General features: G+C 38.0%; 1 protein-coding gene across 1 annotated transcript in view; it reads left to right on the top strand.

Annotated features, from left to right (window-relative positions):
- Positions 1–19,841, top strand: part of LOC104131822 (CGRP receptor component) — a 37,370-nt gene that overhangs the window by 4,581 nt on the left and 12,948 nt on the right. The window contains exons 2-3 of the mRNA XM_035900618.1: positions 6,806–6,904; positions 10,190–10,284. Coding sequence (XP_035756511.1) covers positions 6,896–6,904; positions 10,190–10,284 — 104 coding nt within the window. The 5' untranslated portion in view covers positions 6,806–6,895. The remainder of the gene's footprint in view (positions 1–6,805; positions 6,905–10,189; positions 10,285–19,841) is intronic.

The following is a 19,841-nucleotide window of genomic DNA, read 5'->3' on the forward strand; positions in this document are numbered from 1 at the left end:
GCTGTATGTGTGGGTACATCCGTATGGGCCTGCTCGTGGTGCGTGTGTGTGGGTACCTCCGTATGGGCCTACCTGTGAGGGGTCTGGGGGTGTGTGGTTTATCTGTATGGGCCTGCCAGCGGTGTATGCTATATTGGGGGTATATATTGGGGTATATTGGGCCTTTAACGCCCCTATAACCTGCAGTGCATTCAGGCATGCTGATGAGAAACAAAGGGGGGGGGGGTATTTTTTTCCTTTAAAAATCTTGCTGAAGCATCAGTTTCTTTGGGCAAAAGGCGTCGTGGCTCAGCTTGAATCCCACTCTCCGTCCCCATCTCCCCTGCCCCTCCAGTCTCTTCAGGCTCCTTTTGCCTTTCGGCCCCAGGAGAGGTGAAATGGGAATCCTCTGCTGCAGCTTCTGGGAGGGAGTTATTCCCAGGAGCGTCAGGTAGACAACTTACTGTAGGAGCTGAATGTGCTGGAGAAGGAGAAAACCCAGCAACTGTGCACCAGCAATTGCAAACACCACAGGCGAGTCGAAATCCTGGTGAGCTGATAGTTTGTGGCGGTTCCACCAGCCAGCCCTCAGGTTGCCGTCCCAGGCAGCGAGTTTTGTTGCCTTCCTAGGCTGATGGCACTATGCGTGTTTCTGTCTTCTTAGCATCGCCTGGGCACAAAACAATAGGATTTTGACCTATTTTGAAACTTAGAACCTCATTCTTGTGAATTCTGTGGAGCCCATTACATTGTGTGGTTATATATGTCTCCACAGCACTGGTTTCTAATGATTGGGGGCATGGAGGATGCCAGTCCCGTGGGATGTATGTCAGCACACACGAAAATCAGCTGAGCTGTTGCAGTTCATGTTATCCATGCATGCTTTATTATAATTAAATCTTTTATACTATTATATATATTATAATTAAATCTGCGATATGTAAAAATCAAAAGCAGGTAACAAATAAGACACGTCCATTGAAATATGGGTTTGTATTAAATTAGCCTTAATATGAGTAGCCGTCTGCGGGGAAATGACCCGTTCTTGCTGTTGTATATGGAAAAATGCTGTGAAACACACACACAGGCTCAAAGTTGCTGTTGCATGTGGGGAAGGATAGGATTTGCCTTGCTGAGAAGGATGCTTTTGATACCATTACTAGTAAGTCTGTGATGCTGCTTATACATCCACTTGTTTTTTTTATTACCTGGAGTAGCCCAAGTTATTTTTCTGTTGCTACCTTTTTTAGTACCAATAGGAAGGTGCAGCAGAGGTAGAAGGCCTGGGGGCTCAGGTCCTGAGCTGTGGGTGGATGTCCCTTGTATTGGAATGGAACAACTTGGCTGCTTTGCACTTCAGTTGCTGTTGGAATTTAATCTTCCTGATCTTGTACCTCCTGCCCGATGGCCTTAATAGAGGGAAGCTCTGCAACTAGGAAAACGTCTCCTAAGTTCTCGCCATGTCAGAAGTACCTGTTACTAGAGAAAAGAATCCTGCAGAAAATGTTGTGGTTTAAATATGCAACATATTTTTAGCAGTATCTTTAAAAACATGAAATGTCAGTGATATTTTTAGAGGTGTGATGCCATACACTAAGATTTTTTTTTTGTATATGCAGAAGACTTCAGTAATATTTTGGTTTGGACTAAAATTTGGGCAAATACTACCTATTCAGAGATTCCAAAAAGTGTTTATACATTGTTGTTAACATGACTTTTTTTCCCTTTCTGCTTAAGTCTTAATCTCATAAAAATTAAGCATACTGTTTAGTTGACTATTTAAAAATATGCATTAGAATTCATTATTTTCTTCTTTTCTGAATGTAAAATTGATAGTTGATTCATGAGAGTTAGGACTGAAGAAAACTGTATTTCTACTTTGTAAGTTCTGCAAAAGTTTTTGAAACCGGTCTTGTTTATCAGCTTGTAATTCTGGCATTTCAGCACAACAAAAATTGTTGAAGATTTGAGACTGACTCATTTGCTATCCATTGTTAGAAGAAAAAAAAATACTTTTCTGAATGACAAAGTGGTTTTGAATTAAAAAAGGAGCAATTGTCTTAAATTATTTAACTTCAGATAGATTTGTGGAGTCATTTACATATTAATGTATTTACTCTATATGACCCTTTCACTTATTTAACAGAATAATTCCCTATATAATTCTTCTATAGCGTTATTATTTCTAACAAAGAATGTCTTTGATCCATAGGGATTTCTGTAGTGATAGCCTGAATGCAAACATTCTGAAGAATTGCATTTACCTAACAACAAAAGCTATATGGTTTGTGAAACATGAATGAAAACTAATGCGTGTGCGAGCTGACTTGCTGAAGTTTCACTCGAGTCAGCGAAATGGAAGTTGAAGTTCATCTCAGCGTATTTTAGAAGCTCCTTTTCATTTAAAAACAATGATAGAACCTGTGGAAGTTTGTGGATGCATTTAACTCGTTTGAAAGTGATGAACGTGACAGTTCTATTCAAACAGTTGACGGTGCTTAACAATACACTGTACCTTTTTTCTTTTTTTTTTTTTTTTTTAATAAGCTGCTGCACAGACCTGAGAGGCCTTTTTTTCCTTTTGTATGGAAACTCTGTTGTTGTGGCTACTGACTGCTCAGCAGAATGCGTTGTTCAGGGAATATAGGATGTTCTGTGTCAGTTTTTTCTCCTTTTTTTTTTAATTTAAAAATATAAAATTACAGTATCCAGTAGTAATAGAGGTGCGATTAGTCTAAATATGTGCGTGACTCGGTGCATTCAGCCTACCAGCAGTGGGTAATGATTCTTGCTTAATTGAGACAGAATTAGTGGGGAAGTGTTTGGCTGGTGGAAAATGGGAAACTCAGCCTTGACTTGCTAATAAAGGAGTAGGCGCGTAAAGATTCAAAGAATAAATAAAGAGGAAATGCAGTAAGTTTGGTTTTTTTTAAACTCAGTACAGTATGTTTAAATACAGTGCTATATCTATATGCACACATATGTACCTTGTCCTAAAAATAGTCATTGTATTTTCTTTTTCTGTACTCTTGACTAATAAATAAATAGTGTGTGCAATCTGAATGATTCTTCCCGTCAGCCTTTGTTCAGATAGAACCGGAGGCCCTTTCTTCTAAGGAAGAGGCAAGGCAATTTGGTTTTACTTTGTAAAATTGGGTGAGTGAATGAAATGGTGTGCCTGAGTAAAAAGATTGTGTTGTATAAGTGTATTATGATTTATGGGGCAAATTGTGCAAAATATGCTGTATATTTATGTCATATTTCTATTAACAATATGGGAAAATATTTTCCAGAGGTGGCAACAACTTGCTAATTGTAGAATCACCAGGAATGGATTTCTTGGTGATTTTTTTTTTTTTTTAAAACTTGATGAAAGTAGTGTCTGTTCTTTTAGAGTCTGTGTGGCTCAGCAAAGAAAAATTTTAGATGGTTTCATTTGGAACGTAAATTAATCGTTTTAATTTTTCCTTTTAGGAAAGATGCAAACGCCGCATTGCTAAGTAACTTTGAGGTAAGTTTACCTGCGTCCTGGTTTTAAAGCAGCAGTTTAAAGCTGTAATCAGTCACTTTTACACTTTGGAAGCTGAAAATTGGCAGTGGCAATCAGCAAGACCTGCATGTGATTTCCACCCCCTCCATTTCATTTGTTACTAAGAAAATAGCTTTTTAAAGAAAATCTAGTTTTCTAGAAAATTACTTGTTTTGACTGGAAATGGGTGCTGTATTATTATTTGATCCGTCCCCAATCTATAAAAACAGATATAAATGTGTTTTTTCTAATAGACAAGGAGTGGATCTTTAGAATGTCAATAGCTTTAACTTCAGCCTTGTCGTATTTACACTGCTGCTGTGTGGTTAGTTTGTTGAACCCTCTTGTGTGTGCTGGTTTGTTATGTAGGATTTGATTCTCCACATCTGTAAACACTTGTGTATTTGGGCAAGTGCACTGGATTCACCATTGCTTTATATGACGTATGGTGCATCGGATCCCAAATCGGGAATGTTGACACGTCTGTAACTGGGCAGTAATGTCCAAAATATCTTTTTTGAGTTTTATCTTACGATAAGCCAATATACTGCCAAGTGTGTGATGAACTGATTGCTGAGTCTCTTTTAATATTGCAAAAAAATTTTCTCATAGAAAAATGAAAACATTTTTCACAGATGGCTGCTGCTGGAATCAATGTTTTGTATTTAACCTTGTGATGATGTCATCTGAGAACCTATAACTCATTAATGCATAGGTTTATTATAAAGCCAGTGCTACTGGAAAGGCAGTCTTACACCTCTGAATGCTTGACAGTATTCTTTTAAAGATCTTGAGGTGTTTCCAAAGCAGGTTAGGTTATAGTAAGCACAAGGCAGTTTGCTGATCTGAGATGTGTTACTCAGGATAAACACTCATAGAAGCCAGTGATGTACCTTGATCTGGTATCATGGGGAAGCTACACAGTGCCCTGTCATAACAAACAATGAATATTGGTATACAAATAACAAATTAAAAAATGTTATTTTCAAGTGTAGATAAGTTCTGAATCATTTTCCTCTCTCTTGAGTAAAGGTATTTTTTTTTTTAGTGAGGGAGAGAGAAAAGTAGTGTTCTTGTTGGTTTAACTTCAGCCAGGTAATGTAAAGATTTCAGTGTTTGTTTATGAATGTAATTTTTTGGGGCAGTTTTAATAAGCCAAGTGCTTTGTTTATATTGTTTTATTGCTGAAGCTGGAAAGATGCACAGCTGTTTCATCCTATTCTGAAATAAATCTTGAAACGCTTTATCTTGAGCTGCAGCTGTCTGCATACAGCAGAGCAACCATCTGGTGGCTGTTAGGAGAGCTTTAATGAGGTACTTGGAAAGAACTGTCTTGCCTAAAAAATTGATGATGTTATGTCAGCCAAACTAGTATGAAGTGTCTGTTTGTTAAAAACACATACTATTGCAGTACAGAAAACAGCAAGTATTTCAGAGATTATTTATTGCAAAATCATCTTTGCTTCCTTCTTCTTCGTTTGCTGGGATATTTGTTGGACTCTAGGTATTACGGCCTGCTGTGGCTCAAATAGTGGTGTCAGTGACATCATATAAAATCTATAGGTGTCCTAAAGGTATGGTCTAGAATAGGGAGAATTGCAGAATCTGTTCTTCATGCTCTTCAGTCAGAACTTTCTTCAGCTGAGTCTTTTTGTTGGTGAATGTACCGTGTGTGTTGAAGATGAGCAAAAGGAAGTGGAAAACGAAGTTACTGATGAGAGTGCTTATTTCTTATTTCCCTTTCACAGCAGGGATTTGCAGTGTCTGCAGCTATAGGCTTTTGGGGCATGGCTTTTCACTGCTCTTCAGAGTACTGATTCCCCTAAAACTACCGCTCTGTTTCTGTTTGCTCCGCTTTTCAGTTGCAGTTTGACTGGCATAGCTAGCATTCTCTTTATCAAGGCAATATTTTGCCCAGAAAGTGGTGTCTGAAAGGAGTATTCAGGACTGACATGTTGTATGTCCTATGCCTACGTTTATTCTGTGAGTTTGGAGTTATCATTTTGTATCTCATTGTCACTGGCTATATTTTCTTCAAATATTTATTAGTTAAAAGTTCATAGCTTCAGTTTTGGCTTTCAGGTGGTTGATACACAAAGGTGTTCCTTTTTCATAGAAGATGCGGTATAAAATAATTACAGGATTTGTAGCTGGTAATGTTCTTACTTCTCACTATCTAGAAACGTTTGTATTTTATTTCTGTGGACTTGTCAGTTTATAATGCCATTGGATCTGGATCTTGAATGAAGCTAGTTAAAAATCAGGGGATAAACTGTAAGAAGTGGTCTGTTACTTTGCTGTGGTTATTGGCTCTGGATATACGTAAAGCCTGAAGCAAAACATCTGAAGAAATTTCAACCTAATGTGTTTTAATAGGGGAATAAAAAAGTAATTGTAATGCTGTCTCAACATTTTGCTGCGTATCTAGCTATGATGAATAAAGATGTGTTGCAACAGATTTGACAAAGCACAGTTGCAAAAATCAAAACGTCTTTTGCCTTCAGACTTACCCTCTGAATCTCGCTCCTACATTAATATTCACTGCATCATAAATGTGAAGACAACTTTTATTACATTCTTTTCAGCGATGTCTGCCTGTATTACATTGTTGTGATGAAATAGGGAGCTAATTGAATCTTTGTGGCTTCACATACTTTAACACCACGCTGGTCACTGTAACATTTACTATTGTGAGTAACTCCACTGGAATTTACAATAGGATCACTGATCTCAGGAGCATCTATAGGTCAAGCCTTTATTTAGTTGCTTCCTGGCAGCGTGACAGTTGTACAGTTTACTTTTTTTTTTGCAGGTAATGTAAAATTGCATCTCTGTGAGACAGAATATATATCCATTTTAATATAGGTACTTCTGTCATAACAAATCCATTAGGGCCATAAACTTGTGTGACATTTTGCTTCAAGCATCACCCATATTTAAATGGGAGCTCTGTGCCAGTACAGCAGGGTATGATCCAACTCTGTTCAGGACATGAGATAAGATAAACAAGTAGATTCATCCTGGCAGCTTCTCCCTTGGGGCTCTTGGATAACATTTAACAAGTGCTGAAAATCTGTTTAAAATAGTCACAACTTTTAAAAACCTATTTACATACCTATTCATCATTCTGGTGCCAAAACATTTTTCACTTTAATTGTTGGTGCATCCACCAAAGAAGCCACACTTTTTTTGTTGTTTGGTTGTAGGATTTTGCGTTGTTCATTTATGTTTTCCCGCTGTAATATTTTAGGTAAAATACTCTCAAATGGTCTAAAACACTTTATTTGTTTACCCCAGGTGTTCCAGTTACTTACTGATCTTAAGCAGCAGCGCAAAGAGAGTGGAAAAAACAAGCAGAGCTCTGGTCAGCAGAATCTGAACACGATCATGTATGAAGTGAGTAGCACTGTGAAATTCCTTTGCAAATTAGCCCAAGCTGGAGTAATTCTTCACATCCTTAGGTCTGTGTATTAATAATTTTGTATCAAATTTCCCCTATTAAAAAACACGGTAAAATATTATTTGCCCCTTCTCTGTGGTCAGTTTATTTAGGTTGTAGGCTAATGTCAGGGCAGAGGCATGCAGCTGCTCTTATTAAAACCTATCACAAAAAGAATAAAAAAAACCCCTGTTTTTTAACTGTTTATTTTGATGGGAGGGACACTATTTCAAACACTCTATCCTTTTAAGATCCAGGGCAGAACTTGCTATCATCTGATGAGTTGATGATACCATGTAATCATCATTTCGAAGCTGAGGCACAGATCACATATGGTATTTTTTTATTAATGGAATTAAGCCAATAATTTCCAACTAAAATAGATTATTTTTTTTCCTGTCAAAAATACAACAAAATCACATGTACAGTTAGCAACATCAGTTGGATGCCAGATTGGTAATAAATGTTTAATCTATTGCTAGGAAGAACTTTTTAAACCATATAATACAAATATTAACATTTGGAATATCTCAAATTAGCAACTTCATAACAGACTTGCAGTATGACCTATTGAGTCTGTCAGAGAACTGCATGAGTAGCACCACGATTGGCAGCGAGTTGAAAGCAGTTTGCCTTGCTTGCATGAGTAATCCAGTTGAGCAGTAAAACTACTCATGTGAATAAGATTTGGCCTAGGCTTTGTTTTTGTTTTAGTTCTGGCTTTGTTTGAAAAGATACAGAGTTGTAATTCCTAAACCTTGTATTCAACAAAATAGGGGCTTACAAAAAATCTAATTTAAATCTTCATGGAGACTAACAGTTTCTTCCTGTACCTCTTTGAAACAGCTGAGAAAGATCCTGTAAGTGTATTTTGTCAGAATGCACCTTAAAGTTTTAATTGCCGTGTTATATTGCGACATTAAATACCTATAGAATGCTCATTTTTATGCATAGTATGAAGCTGGTGTAAACTCTAGGTATATTTTCTCTATATTTGACTGAAAGAAAACCAGAATTTGATCTTACAGGATTGACTTTGTTCATGCTGAGTATGTCTTTGTGAGCTCTGTGCAAGCTTGTATCCATTGGTACTAATATAATGATGAAGTACTAATATATAGATGAAGGTTGTTGAACTGGAGCTATGTTTTGCTGTATGTCTGGCATTTTAGTTGATTTGAAATTGCCAAAAAAAGACTAAACTGGAAAAGAAATTACTCCTTTTAAATAATTTTATTACCTGACAATACGATGATTTCATTTCAGTCATTATTGGTGAAAACAACTTCATTTTATCTGAAGAGGTCAGACAGGGATTTCAGAAAGGAGGGTTATCTAACACCATATTGTGCTTTTAAATATATTTTGCAGTATTCCAATGAAACTAGTCCTTGACAATACCAGTGATTCATATTTCATCAACGCTCTATCTGTTAAGTAGGATGAATTCTGTTTTCCTTTACCTAGCATTTTTAAATGATAACAGATTTTAATGGAAATACACTAGAAATACATTTGTGTATTTTCTTATTTGCCATACTGATCTTGTAGTTCATTTTTTCCCAGCATCTCTTGTTTTCTTCTCTGCGAATACTGATTCAGCTTTTTTGGCTTCTGACTTTTCAGATATAAATATTCAGTTTAAAGATTTTCTGAGAAAGAAACTCCAAGTATTATATAGAATTTTATGGGATTTTATTATTATTATAGATAATCTGTGCATGTGATATCCTACCACACATGTGCCTCTGTATTTGCAATCCAGTTAGCGCATCAGGAGTCAGTTGTATTGATGCTTTTAAGCTTTATGTATAGCTATGCAGTATGAACAGATGAAGATTTTTTTCCTTAATTCAAAACAAGCATTGACAATACTCTTTTAAATCCTTCAGTTGCTGATGCACACAATGCAGACAATGCAAGGATTTCCTAAACTTTTCCATTGATGCCCATTATTTCCAACTCTTCATTTTGAGGTCTAATCCAAGCAACATGCAGGAAGTTCCTAAGCTACTTCCAGTGAAAAGACAGCTGCCAACTGGAATTTGTGTGGGGTTTTTTATGAGAAAATTTTTTTTTACCTGGGTCAAATTACATTATGTATTACCTGTCTGCTAGGTGTTGGTGTTGTTTTAAATAAAGCAAGCAGATGTAACATCTGCTGCAAAAGTTAGGTGAGGTTGGTAGGTGTTACATGTAAAAAATGGAGCAAAGATAAATTGTCTGAAGTCAGATAAACATTTCTAATAGAACAGTATTCTTGCAGATTTTCATAACAACCCACCTAACCTGCTTCTATGAACTTTGAGAAAGCATTGCCAAATATACGTATAAAGGATGAAAACAACCATAGGTTTGTGAGCTTAATGAGTTATTTATGGGTTGGCAGTGAGAGTATCCCTGGCAGTGAGCACATGAGAACTTGGCAGAAGGTTTTAAGGTTTTAAGGATGAATAGTATTAGACTTTTCTGAAGTGTTACTGCTTTTAAAAAAACAAAACCAACCCAAAACAACAAAAATAAACACTACAAAAAATACCCAAACCCCTTATCTTGGTACCTTTTTAAGCTAGCTTTGAATCTGTAAATGTTTGTTGGTTTTAAAAGGAAAAGTAAATCTGGGTGATACTATTCAGCGCAACTGTAAGTCTGTCTCGATCACAGTCTTAGCATCACCTGAGATTATTTCAAACCAAGAAAGCAAATGTCGTTCACAAACAGTGGGGGTTCTTTTAGTAGACAGAGCTAAAATTCGTTCCTTTCCTGTACTCTTCAACATCTGAGTTTGGGCTTCAGATCAGATAAATGGCTGTCCAAAGTCACAGAGGGAATAGTCAAAGCTGTAATTCTCACCTGTGCGAGGAATGAGCTGGCTGGGTCATGTCTTTATGGAATGAATTCACTGGGGCTTTCTGGGTAAGTGGTAATGTATTTTCCATTACGTAAAGTTGTAGTTACAGATTGCCTTTTTCTTACTCCCTCAGCAAATACCAGGATAGTCTTACTGAAGACAGAAAAATGTGAGTGATCTGTGTCATCTATGACAGCATTTCCCACTTTTTAAAAAAAAAAAAAAAAAAAAAAGAAGTAAAAAACCAAACCCCAAAATTCAATTTGAATTGACTTTTCCAATTTTTCTGAGTAGTACTGAGGAGACTTTTCAAAATCTGCTTGTTTCATACACAACTGGTAAAGGAAATATAACTGTGAAATAATGTATACTTTCTTTCTGTCTGTTGCAGACACTGAAGTACATTTCAAAAACACCCTGTAGATACCAGAGTCCTGAGACTGTGAGAGATTTCCTCATAGCAATGAAAGGCCACAAGCTAACCAAGTAAGTAGAGATGTGCCTTTGAACGGAAGTGTAAACTCATGGTAGTCTTGAAAAACCGATCCCCATGTACACAGTATGATAATCTGTCTCGTTTTGATTAACATATTTTAAGTATTTTCTGCCATTATTTAAATACTCATCCAAACATCTTTTCCTTCACTCGTTAACGCCCACATGGATGAGTATTTCCTTAAGTGGGCCAGTGTTTAGCACTGTATTTCTCAGACAGATTCTTGTCAGTATGTTGGTTTTTAGCATGGTTTCACATGGTCCAAGCACAAAGTAAAGTTCATAAAATGTTTTCTGAGGAAGAAGTTGTAACATGTAAATGGATTTTGAACACAGGAAGAGAACTGCAAAAACACACCAACCCAGCCTCGGTTTATTATCAGTCTTATTTTTATGAACTTCCTTAAGCAAAAAGCTACAGATCATCTCTTGGGGTAATGCTCTCTAATTGGCATTTAGCAAACTAAGATGTTCATCTTCTCTTTTTGTACTGTTTGCCCACTGCTGTTTATGTCCACTAGGATTTCTGAGATGTACGTTTCGGTTACATAAAGATTGTGTCAATCAACCTCCCCCCCAGCTCCCAGCCCCACAGTTTCTAGTAGAGCTGAACATACAGTTCATTCTTCCTATTTTGGGAAGTCCTGCATAGAAAATATTTCCTTCACAGTTACAAGAAGACTCAAAGGGCATTTTTCCTCTTTGTTAGTGGTGCGAATGCCTGTTCACAGTGCTTGAAATGCATGATACTCTCAAACCTCTCTCCAGAGTTGTGAGTGAAACCTGTGTAAGTAATCAGACCCAAAAGAAATTGAATCAATTGGCTACTTGCTTGGATAGCTTTAATCAGTCATCTGCTTTTTAAAGCAGAAAAACCAAAGATGTAATTGCTTCTAAAGACTCCCTCTTCACCACAAAGGAGTAGTTTATGCTGTATAGACGCTGACTAAGTTTTTCTTCCCTGCTGGAAGGACTCCTAAGGAGTTCATGCTCTGGAACGGAGGCTCTTGTGGTTGTGTCACAAAAAGAAATGCAAAGTGAGAGCATCTGGAAGGTGCAGTGCTACAAGGCAAGTTTTTACCCTGTCCAAAGCATAGTAAGTTGAGTAGAAAGCAGATTGTCAGCTATTTTATTGACTTTCAGTGCCCCCTCTCTACAATTACACTCACATCCAGTATATCAGCAGCTCTGATAGCAGTATTGCTGTCCTTGCAGACACAGGGGTGCTAGTACTTGGAAGCTTTGTCATGGGTATTGTAACTTTGCTTGTAGTGCTTTCTTTTGTAGAGCTAAAGTTGCCAGGTCAGTATGTCAGTGTTTAGTCCTCCCGTAGCTCATTTTATATAGCAGGATGCTAATTTATGTAGTGGGCAAGAATACCCAAATTATTTTCTGACATTGAGGTATTCAAGTATGGAGAAAATACTCTCTTTACTGTAAAGAGCTGGTGGCATGGAAATGAAAGAGGCTATCTTAAAATTGGCAACAAACTATTTCTTCAAGTAAGTAGCGAGCATCCTCAATTTTGGGTACTGTGAAAGAGTTGGTCTCTTTGATGTGAAATAAGCTTGTTCAGTGTGTGCTGGGCAGCAGTTAGGAAAGCACCAGGAGAATGCTGTATCACAGCAAAAAGCCAGGGGGAGTTAAAAAGTCAGAATAGGATTTTTTGGAAGTAGCTGAATGAGTTAGGTATAAGAGTCCCATTAAAAGTCAAGGGCTTTTTTTTTTGTTTGTTTTAAAGCTCATTTCTAAACTTCTTTCTGGTAAAATTTGACCAGGACTTCAGGGTTAACTCTTACAAAAAAGGCAGGGGAGCTTTGTTACCATGTTAGATACCTTGACCTCATCTGCTCCTCCATATGGTGTCTGAGAGAGTGATGTTGGGTCATAATGTAGAGAATTCTAGCTACAAAATGTCTCCCATACTGCCTATTTTGTAGAAGATATACCCAAATACTTGCCTTCCCAAGCATGCTTGTTCTTTGAACTTGAATACAGGACTGCTGCAAAGGTTGAAATAGTTACAAGCTTTAAATGAGCTTTTTAACTGTGTTATCTTCTTTTTATGGACACTTGGAAGTGCCTTTAGTTTTACATAAAATTTTCTTTGTCCTTTTTCTCTTAATCAGAGTCTGTTAGATAAGCAAGAGAATTACTCCCAAGTCGTTTCCTTCTGCATAATGGCAGAAGGACAAGAGTGAAGAGCCTTGCACTAGTTTAGGTTACAAATTTACCACGTTCATAGCGTATGAGACCTCAAGATGGGACTGTGATACCTTAGTTTCTTGAGCATCCTCTACAACTTTACTTGTAGTTAGTATCTTTGTCATGTGGTAAAGAACTTGCTGGCACTGCATTTGCCATGTATTTACAAAATAAGAAACAGAATTGTTTAGTGTGATCCTGGCACTTTTTCTTCTAATCTTTTCCATGCAGACACTTCAGGCTAGAAGTATCAGACCCCATCTGGCAGCCTCTTCTCACCAAAACCCAGAAGGCATATGGTGTGCAATTACTATATAATGCACTTTATGTTAAACCACTTAAAATAATAATGCCTCCAAGGAAATTTTGAAGTACCATTTGGTTCGTAACCAAGATCATTCTAACACTCCTCTGTTGTTAAATAAATTAAAAACTAAAGGCTTTAATAATTTCTGTTCTGTGGGATGGAGATAGTATTTGTTTAAAACGCTTCACTAGAGATTTTGTTCCAGTTAGCTGGTAGGGAGCTTTCCTCCCCTTTGAGAGGAAAGAACCTGCAATATTTGCTCTCCAGGACCTTGCTTGCATGATCTTGCTGTAATGACCTTTCCTCCCACAAAGAGTAATGAACTCCAGAGTCTGTCTTTGCTGCTTCCTTTCTGGGTAAGGCATTCAAAGATGTGTGCTCTCCCTTAATCTCTTCGCTGGTCATAAGCTGTCTCTGCTGGTAACAGTTTTCCGATGGTAGCTGATTTGCTTTAAGATACGAGTTAGTTGGTGTCTGTTCCCAGTGAGGGCACAGCAGCTTTTTCTTTTTTCTCGTTGCAAGAGGAATAGAGGTTCTGGCTAAAAGGCATCACTAGTCAGAAACACCCCCTCGTCTTAAACTGCTTCGTCTGTTTAAATTCCTTGTTATGACTCAGCCCCTCATCAAGGAGGAAACAATTAAGCAATGTGTTTGTGCTGTTAATTAGCCTCAGCAACTTCTTTTCTAATACAAGGACTTCAGGGCTTTGAATGTAGGAATATATTTGCAGCCATATCCAAAAACTTGATGGAGGTAGGTAGTGTGAGGAGCTGACTTTCCCTGCTCAGCATGTTGTTGCAGCATACAAGCACTAGGTTGTGCTAGTGTATGCGAGAATTTCAAGGTAGTTAAGAAAGATGATACCATCCAGAGAGGCACCAAGAATTGAGGCACATTAATTTAAAGAACAGAGCTTTTAATCAAATGAATTCTCATTTTTCCTGCCCTCCTCCTACAAACCTGCAATACTAACCATGCAGAATGCATGCTCATCAGGCTACACGTGATGTCCTAAAATGTTCTGGCTCCAGTTATGGAACTGATAGCATCATGCTGGCAAATGGTGCAGTTTCTGTAAAATCACCTCAAGTCTTTTCTTTCTGTTATTGCTGCTGTTTGCTACTCAAAATACTAGCTTAACAGACCAGCATATCTTTTCCGCTGATAGCCATCAAGTTTGTGATGGATTTTTCTCATTAGTGTTACAGGCAGAAAAAAAGTTTTTTTTTTTTTTCCTAAAAGGCAAGTTTTAAAAATAAATACTAACACATAAAACCAACTTAAACCTTTCAGAGTAATTTCAGATAGCTTGCGTTGCTAAATGGAGCAAACTGAAACCCATCTAAATGTGTATTTCACTGATACAGTCAGTAAAGTACAGTAAAGCACAGGGGTTTTTTCCTTGTCATCAGTTATTTTGGTAAAATTGAAACTGTAGAACTGAGATTTTTTTTTTTTTTAAATGAAAAGCTCTGAACTGACATCATAGCAGATTTTATTATTACCTTGTTGAGGCCTCAAGCTTTGGCTAACGCTACAGCACAGTAAGCCATGTTGTACTTGGAAATAAGGTATGCCACTAGCATCTAATTTTCCAGTTTTAGTCCCTGGAATGGCTTCATATTTTGTAAGGTAGTGCGAATGGCATTGAATGAAAAGAACATTTATTAAGTTTGCGTTAATTGCGGTTAAATGAAAATTGGCTCAACTTGTGCTTCTTCCTGTTGCTGATAGCCTATCTTAGATCTAATTTTGGAATAATCAAATTTCGAATCACTGAATACCATTGTAATTTTAAAAATTAGACAAAAACATTGCCCTTTTTGTCTTTAAATCAACACATTCAAGGAAGTACTGAGCTGAAAAGCAGTAGTACTTTTAGAAAGTATTTTCCCTTGTTACTGCCAAAACCTACAACAAGTATAAACCTCTACAATATTAAAGGCTGGATGATTTACTTTGTAATTTTTGTCTCCTCCAGAGCTTTCAAAGTGAATATTCAACACCAAAGTCAGGATGGTGCTAATTTAACAATAGCATCATTTAATAGTCTTTTAAAAGACCATTGTGTTTCCCACTGAATTATTTGAAAATATATCTTTGATCTGTAGCAGTGTTGCTCAATTTATTGCATTCAGATACCATTAGCAGCCCTCAGATTTCATCCTGCACAAATGTACTGACATTGAAGTACAGTGGTAACCCCTGTGGAGAATACAGCCCAGTATGTTTGCCCAGACCACGCGCAGACTGGTACTGTGACTTCCAGACCGCAGCTTGGGACTGCTCATCCGTAAGCCAGATCCTGTGACCTTGATTCAGACAACATTTTATGTGAGTTGCCACGGTTGACTCAAGACCATAGGATTTGACTCTTAACTGCTTTCAGCTAATAATAAAATACATGGTTTTGTATACTGCTGTTACTTTATGGTTTTCCTAGCAACTAAAAAAAATACATTCCTGAGGATAAATTTGCCTCTGCACAGTCACAGATGTTTTAGAGGGTTTTTTTAGCATTGTGTGCTGTATCTTGGCACTAATACTCTTCTCTTCTTACCCATGCCTATACATCTCTTCCTAGAAAAACAAAACACGAATGCATATATCTTTACATACAGTCTAGGAGTTGAGTAGCTAAAAAATGGCCAATACAAAGACATTCAGTATGAGGTTTTGGTTAAAATATAAATGCTGTAAATACTTGGCTAGCTGCTGACAGAAGAAGATACATTTTGTCTTAATTTGCACAGTAGTATGTAACTGGTTATATTATCTTTTAGAATCTGTGAGTTTATTATGCACTGTAGCAATATGCTGTCCATTTTGTCTACCCAAATATGCAGTGTGATCTTCACCACAGGACAGTGTCTTTTTTTTTCTTTTGTCTTCTAAGAGATTTTTTTTTTGACTGTGAATGTAATGTAATCCCACATCTTCACCTCCTATAACATACACTCTCCCTTCTAACGCAGGTCTCCAATCCATTTTCTTTTCCCATAAGTGCACACATTTTCATTTCCCACAGCCCGAACTTTTTATGTCCCAAAGCCCACTCCACATCATTTTGCCCTCAGCTGGAAATGCTGATCTTGGCTCTGGCTGAGTCTCAGCTACTGCTGGATGTGGCCTAGAAGTGTGGCGGCACTGCTCAGCCTAACAGCAGTAATTGCCATTTTGGGATTTCTCACTAGGCAGGTCCTGTAAGAGTCTGCATAACGGACGATTAACTCTGATTAGTGGAATCTTGCTTTTACGTGAGAAAATGGCTTTCAACTGTCACTCATCTTTTGTATGTATTCTTCTCTTGAACGAGCAGCTTTCATATTCCAAACAGTGTTACTAAAACCCAGACAGTCCAGAGAAAATACAAAGACTTACTTTTTGGGGGCAATTAAGCTGAAAATACTCTTCACCTTCTGTTTAGTTGAATGGGACAGTTATCCTTTTTATTTAATGAGCATGAGTGTAAACATGCACACTGTAGAAAGTGTAAAGATGGATTCATCTGAGCTGGAAAAAGTTCTGTTTATATTTTAGATGTAATAGAGCATGAACTAAATGCACACTTATCATGTCTGTGCCCGTGCAAAATACTGCAGTCAGCACTGATACTGATGCATGTTCAGGCTTGCAGCGTTTGCTGCCTTAAAGCTTATTCCTGATGGAATTGTGGGTGTCCCGGTTCTGATTTGTGTATGTGCTAGCAAGAAATCCCAGTGTTGTGGTTTAGCCCTGGCTGGCAACTAAGCCCCACACAGCCGCTTGCTCACTCCCCCTCTGTGGGATGGGGGAGAGAATCAGAAGTGCAGAAGTGAGAAAACTCATGGGTTGAGATAAAGACAGTTTAATAGGTAAAGCAAGAGCTGTGTGCCCAAGCAAAGCAAGCCGAGGTATTCATTCCCTGCTTTTCATGGGCAGGCAGATGTTCAACCACCTCCAGGAAAGCAGGGCTCCATCACGCGTAATGGTGACTTGGGAAGACAAATGCCATCACTCCCAACGTCCCTGCCTTCCTTCTTCTTCCCCCAGCTTTCTGTGCTGAGCATGACATCATACAGTATGCAATAGCCCTTTGGCCAGTTGGGGTCAGCTGTCCCCTCCCAGCTCCTTGTGCTCCTGGCAGAGCATGGGAAGCTGAGAAGTCCTTGACTGGTGTAATCACCGCTTAGCAACAACTAAACCATCAGCGCATTATCAATGCTATTCTCATACTAAATTCAAACCACAGCGCTATGCCAGCTACTATGAAAAAAAATTAACTATCCCAGCTGAAACCAGGACACCCAGGTACACGGAGATTCTTACCCTAACAGTCAACTTTTGATTTTGGTGTTAAAAAAGTCAGTGCAGTGAGCTCCAACTCACACTGTATGCAGTGCTACACTGCTTACTGCTAGTGGGGGGGGCTGAGGAATCCAGTTTTCTACTGCAACATCGAACTTCAGAGGCATTTTGTGAGTGTTTCCTTCAAGGGGATGCCAAGAGACCCAGAAGCAACCCTTCTGGTCGCTCCATTTGTTACAAGTAGGGAAGGTCAGAAATTGCATGCAGGGAGAAGAGCTGGGACCAAAGCATCAAAAGGGTCCCCTGAGCTGATCTCAGATCTTTGTTGTTGGAGTGGACGTCTGTATTCTGTACAAACAACAGGAATTGCTGCTAACGTGGACCTCCTGAGTAAGCAGAGGTAACTGTTCATGTCTTTCACACATTCATGCTTGGTACTTCTTAAATCGTCTTAGCAGCTGGATATTTACTAAGCAGAAGAGAAAAAACAGAGTGCTACTGTTCTCTATTGCAGGAGAGCGTATCTACCCATACTAGTATCCAGTGGACCCACACTAGTATCAACATACTTGTCCAAATGGCTTCAATTACAGTCAGTTATCCTGTTGTCATCTTGCAATATTTTGCCAAAATAAAATAACTTACATCTTCATTATCAGAATGATGTTTAGGTTGATCAGCAAGTAACTAGCTAGGTACCTGCTTTTGCATGACACCGAGTAGTTGGTCATTTCTCTGTGTCTTCAGATTCAATCTATGTAAGCAAAACAAATGCATTGCTTGAATCATAATTATATAATGTTAACATGTCTGAAGTTTATTTTTTTTAGTATTAATTAGTGTTTATAATTTCTAAAGCCCCGTGGCACTACCCAAGCACCTTCAGATGAAATACGGCATTTCTTTAGCTTTTGTTTTTTTGCACCCTGCTGATAATTCCTTTTTGATGTTCTGAGTCATTTTTCCAGTAGAGAGCTTTGCAGATCAAAAACAGGCATGAAATTTTTTAAATAACACGTTTTAATGACTTACTTGCAAATTATCTCTCATTCTTCTGTACGCATTTTAAAAACTGCAGATACTCTGAATTATACTTCTTTGCTGAAATAATGCTTTTGACAGCCGTTTGTCCCAACTGTAAAACTTCTGCTCCCTAATGAGTTATAGTAAAGTTAATGCCTTATAAGCAAAAAGTCTTTGAGAGGTGACCTTTTTTATTGTGTCCTGTTTTTCTTGTCTTCAGGAAACATGGACAGTTTCACTAGCTGATTGTTGTAGTCACGATATATAACCGGTTTTAATTTATTTCTCTTGCTACCTGCTCTGCCAGTAATCTTTCTGTGATAAAAGTGATGGAGGTCTACCTGTTCTAAAGTAGCTCTGGATAAATAAGATTTGTGTTCTTTAGCACAGGCATAGAATCATAGAATGTTTTGGGTTGGAAGGGAGCCCTAGAGGTCATCTAGTCCAACCCCCCTGCAGGAGCAGGGACACTGCTAACTAGATCAGGTTGCTCAGAGCCCCATCCAACCTGGCCTTGAATGATATGGCTTTGGTTATTTGATCCTGTTTATTTGGCTCTGAAGTGTTGTCGGCAACAAATTTCAAAGATATTACTTTGAAAAACAAGAATACGAGAAAATTTATGTTACGTATTCTTTTGTAAAAGTCAAATAATATGTTTTGTCTGGAGATGTGGTGGAGCTATAGGATTGGATTGGGACGTGTCTTGCTGCAAAAGTAAAGAAAGACTTGCTTGAAAAGACTGTGATCTCCAAAGTGGCATGTGAGTGTACAGTGCAGTGAGAAACTTGTATGAATTCATCAAAAGTGAACATAAAAGTCTGTCTTTGTAAGTAGGGCTTTGGGAGGAGGGGGAAATGTTTTACACGTAGATAACCTCACGGCTCTTCTATGAGAGCTGCAAATGTTGTCTCTGTTTTAGAGTCTGGAAATTGAGGCACAGACACGTGCTTGGCCAGGACCATTAAGCAAATAACACTGAAAGTCAGGACCAGAGCGCCAGCTTCTGCATCTCTGTCAAGTGCTCCAGGCACTGAACCAGGCAGTTTCCTAGCTCTTGAGGAAAAAGCAGTAAATCTTTTATACATTCATTCAGATGAATTAGCCAGGTTTTTGTACGCTGAAGATGTTATTTAATATTCTTTACCCAGCTCTGTTGAGCCTTCTGCTTTCATGGTAGTGATGTCTTTCACTACAGTTTTACAAGGGTGGGGTTTTTCTCTCATTGATTCCTTAAATGACCTGCTCTCAGTTTTAATTCCTGTCTAAAGGATATCAGTACTTGTCTCCTGTCAATATTAAGGTTTTATTTCTTTCCTTTCATTACTTATGACAGTAGTAAATGGCAGCAGTTATAAATAGCTTATCTTTTTGACAGTAAAGCAGCCAAGAGTGGTACTCTTGGTTCAGTGTTCAATGCAGCCATGCTCTTTTATAGTGTCTTGTTGTAAACATCAAGCTGCCAAATAAATACAAGTGATTAGCATGGGAAAACAAAGGAGGCGTATTCACCAATGGAAGCATATTTGGCTTTCATCCTTGATTCTCCAAAACCAAAGCAATCTAATAAATCTGGCTAACCAAGCTAATTCCGATTCCTTTGTGTCGTCTGTAAAATCACAACATGCAGAATTTTAAGATCAAACCCTGTGCTGCCAAGGGGTTGTTAACAGAAAAGAGGGGAAAAAATGTAAAGTTGTTCTGCAGGAGGGAAGAGAGAACACAG

Source organism: Egretta garzetta, unplaced genomic scaffold (genome assembly GCF_000687185.1).
Source record: "Egretta garzetta isolate BGI_Z169 unplaced genomic scaffold, ASM68718v1 scaffold108, whole genome shotgun sequence".
Classification (NCBI taxonomy): domain Eukaryota; kingdom Metazoa; phylum Chordata; class Aves; order Pelecaniformes; family Ardeidae; genus Egretta; species Egretta garzetta.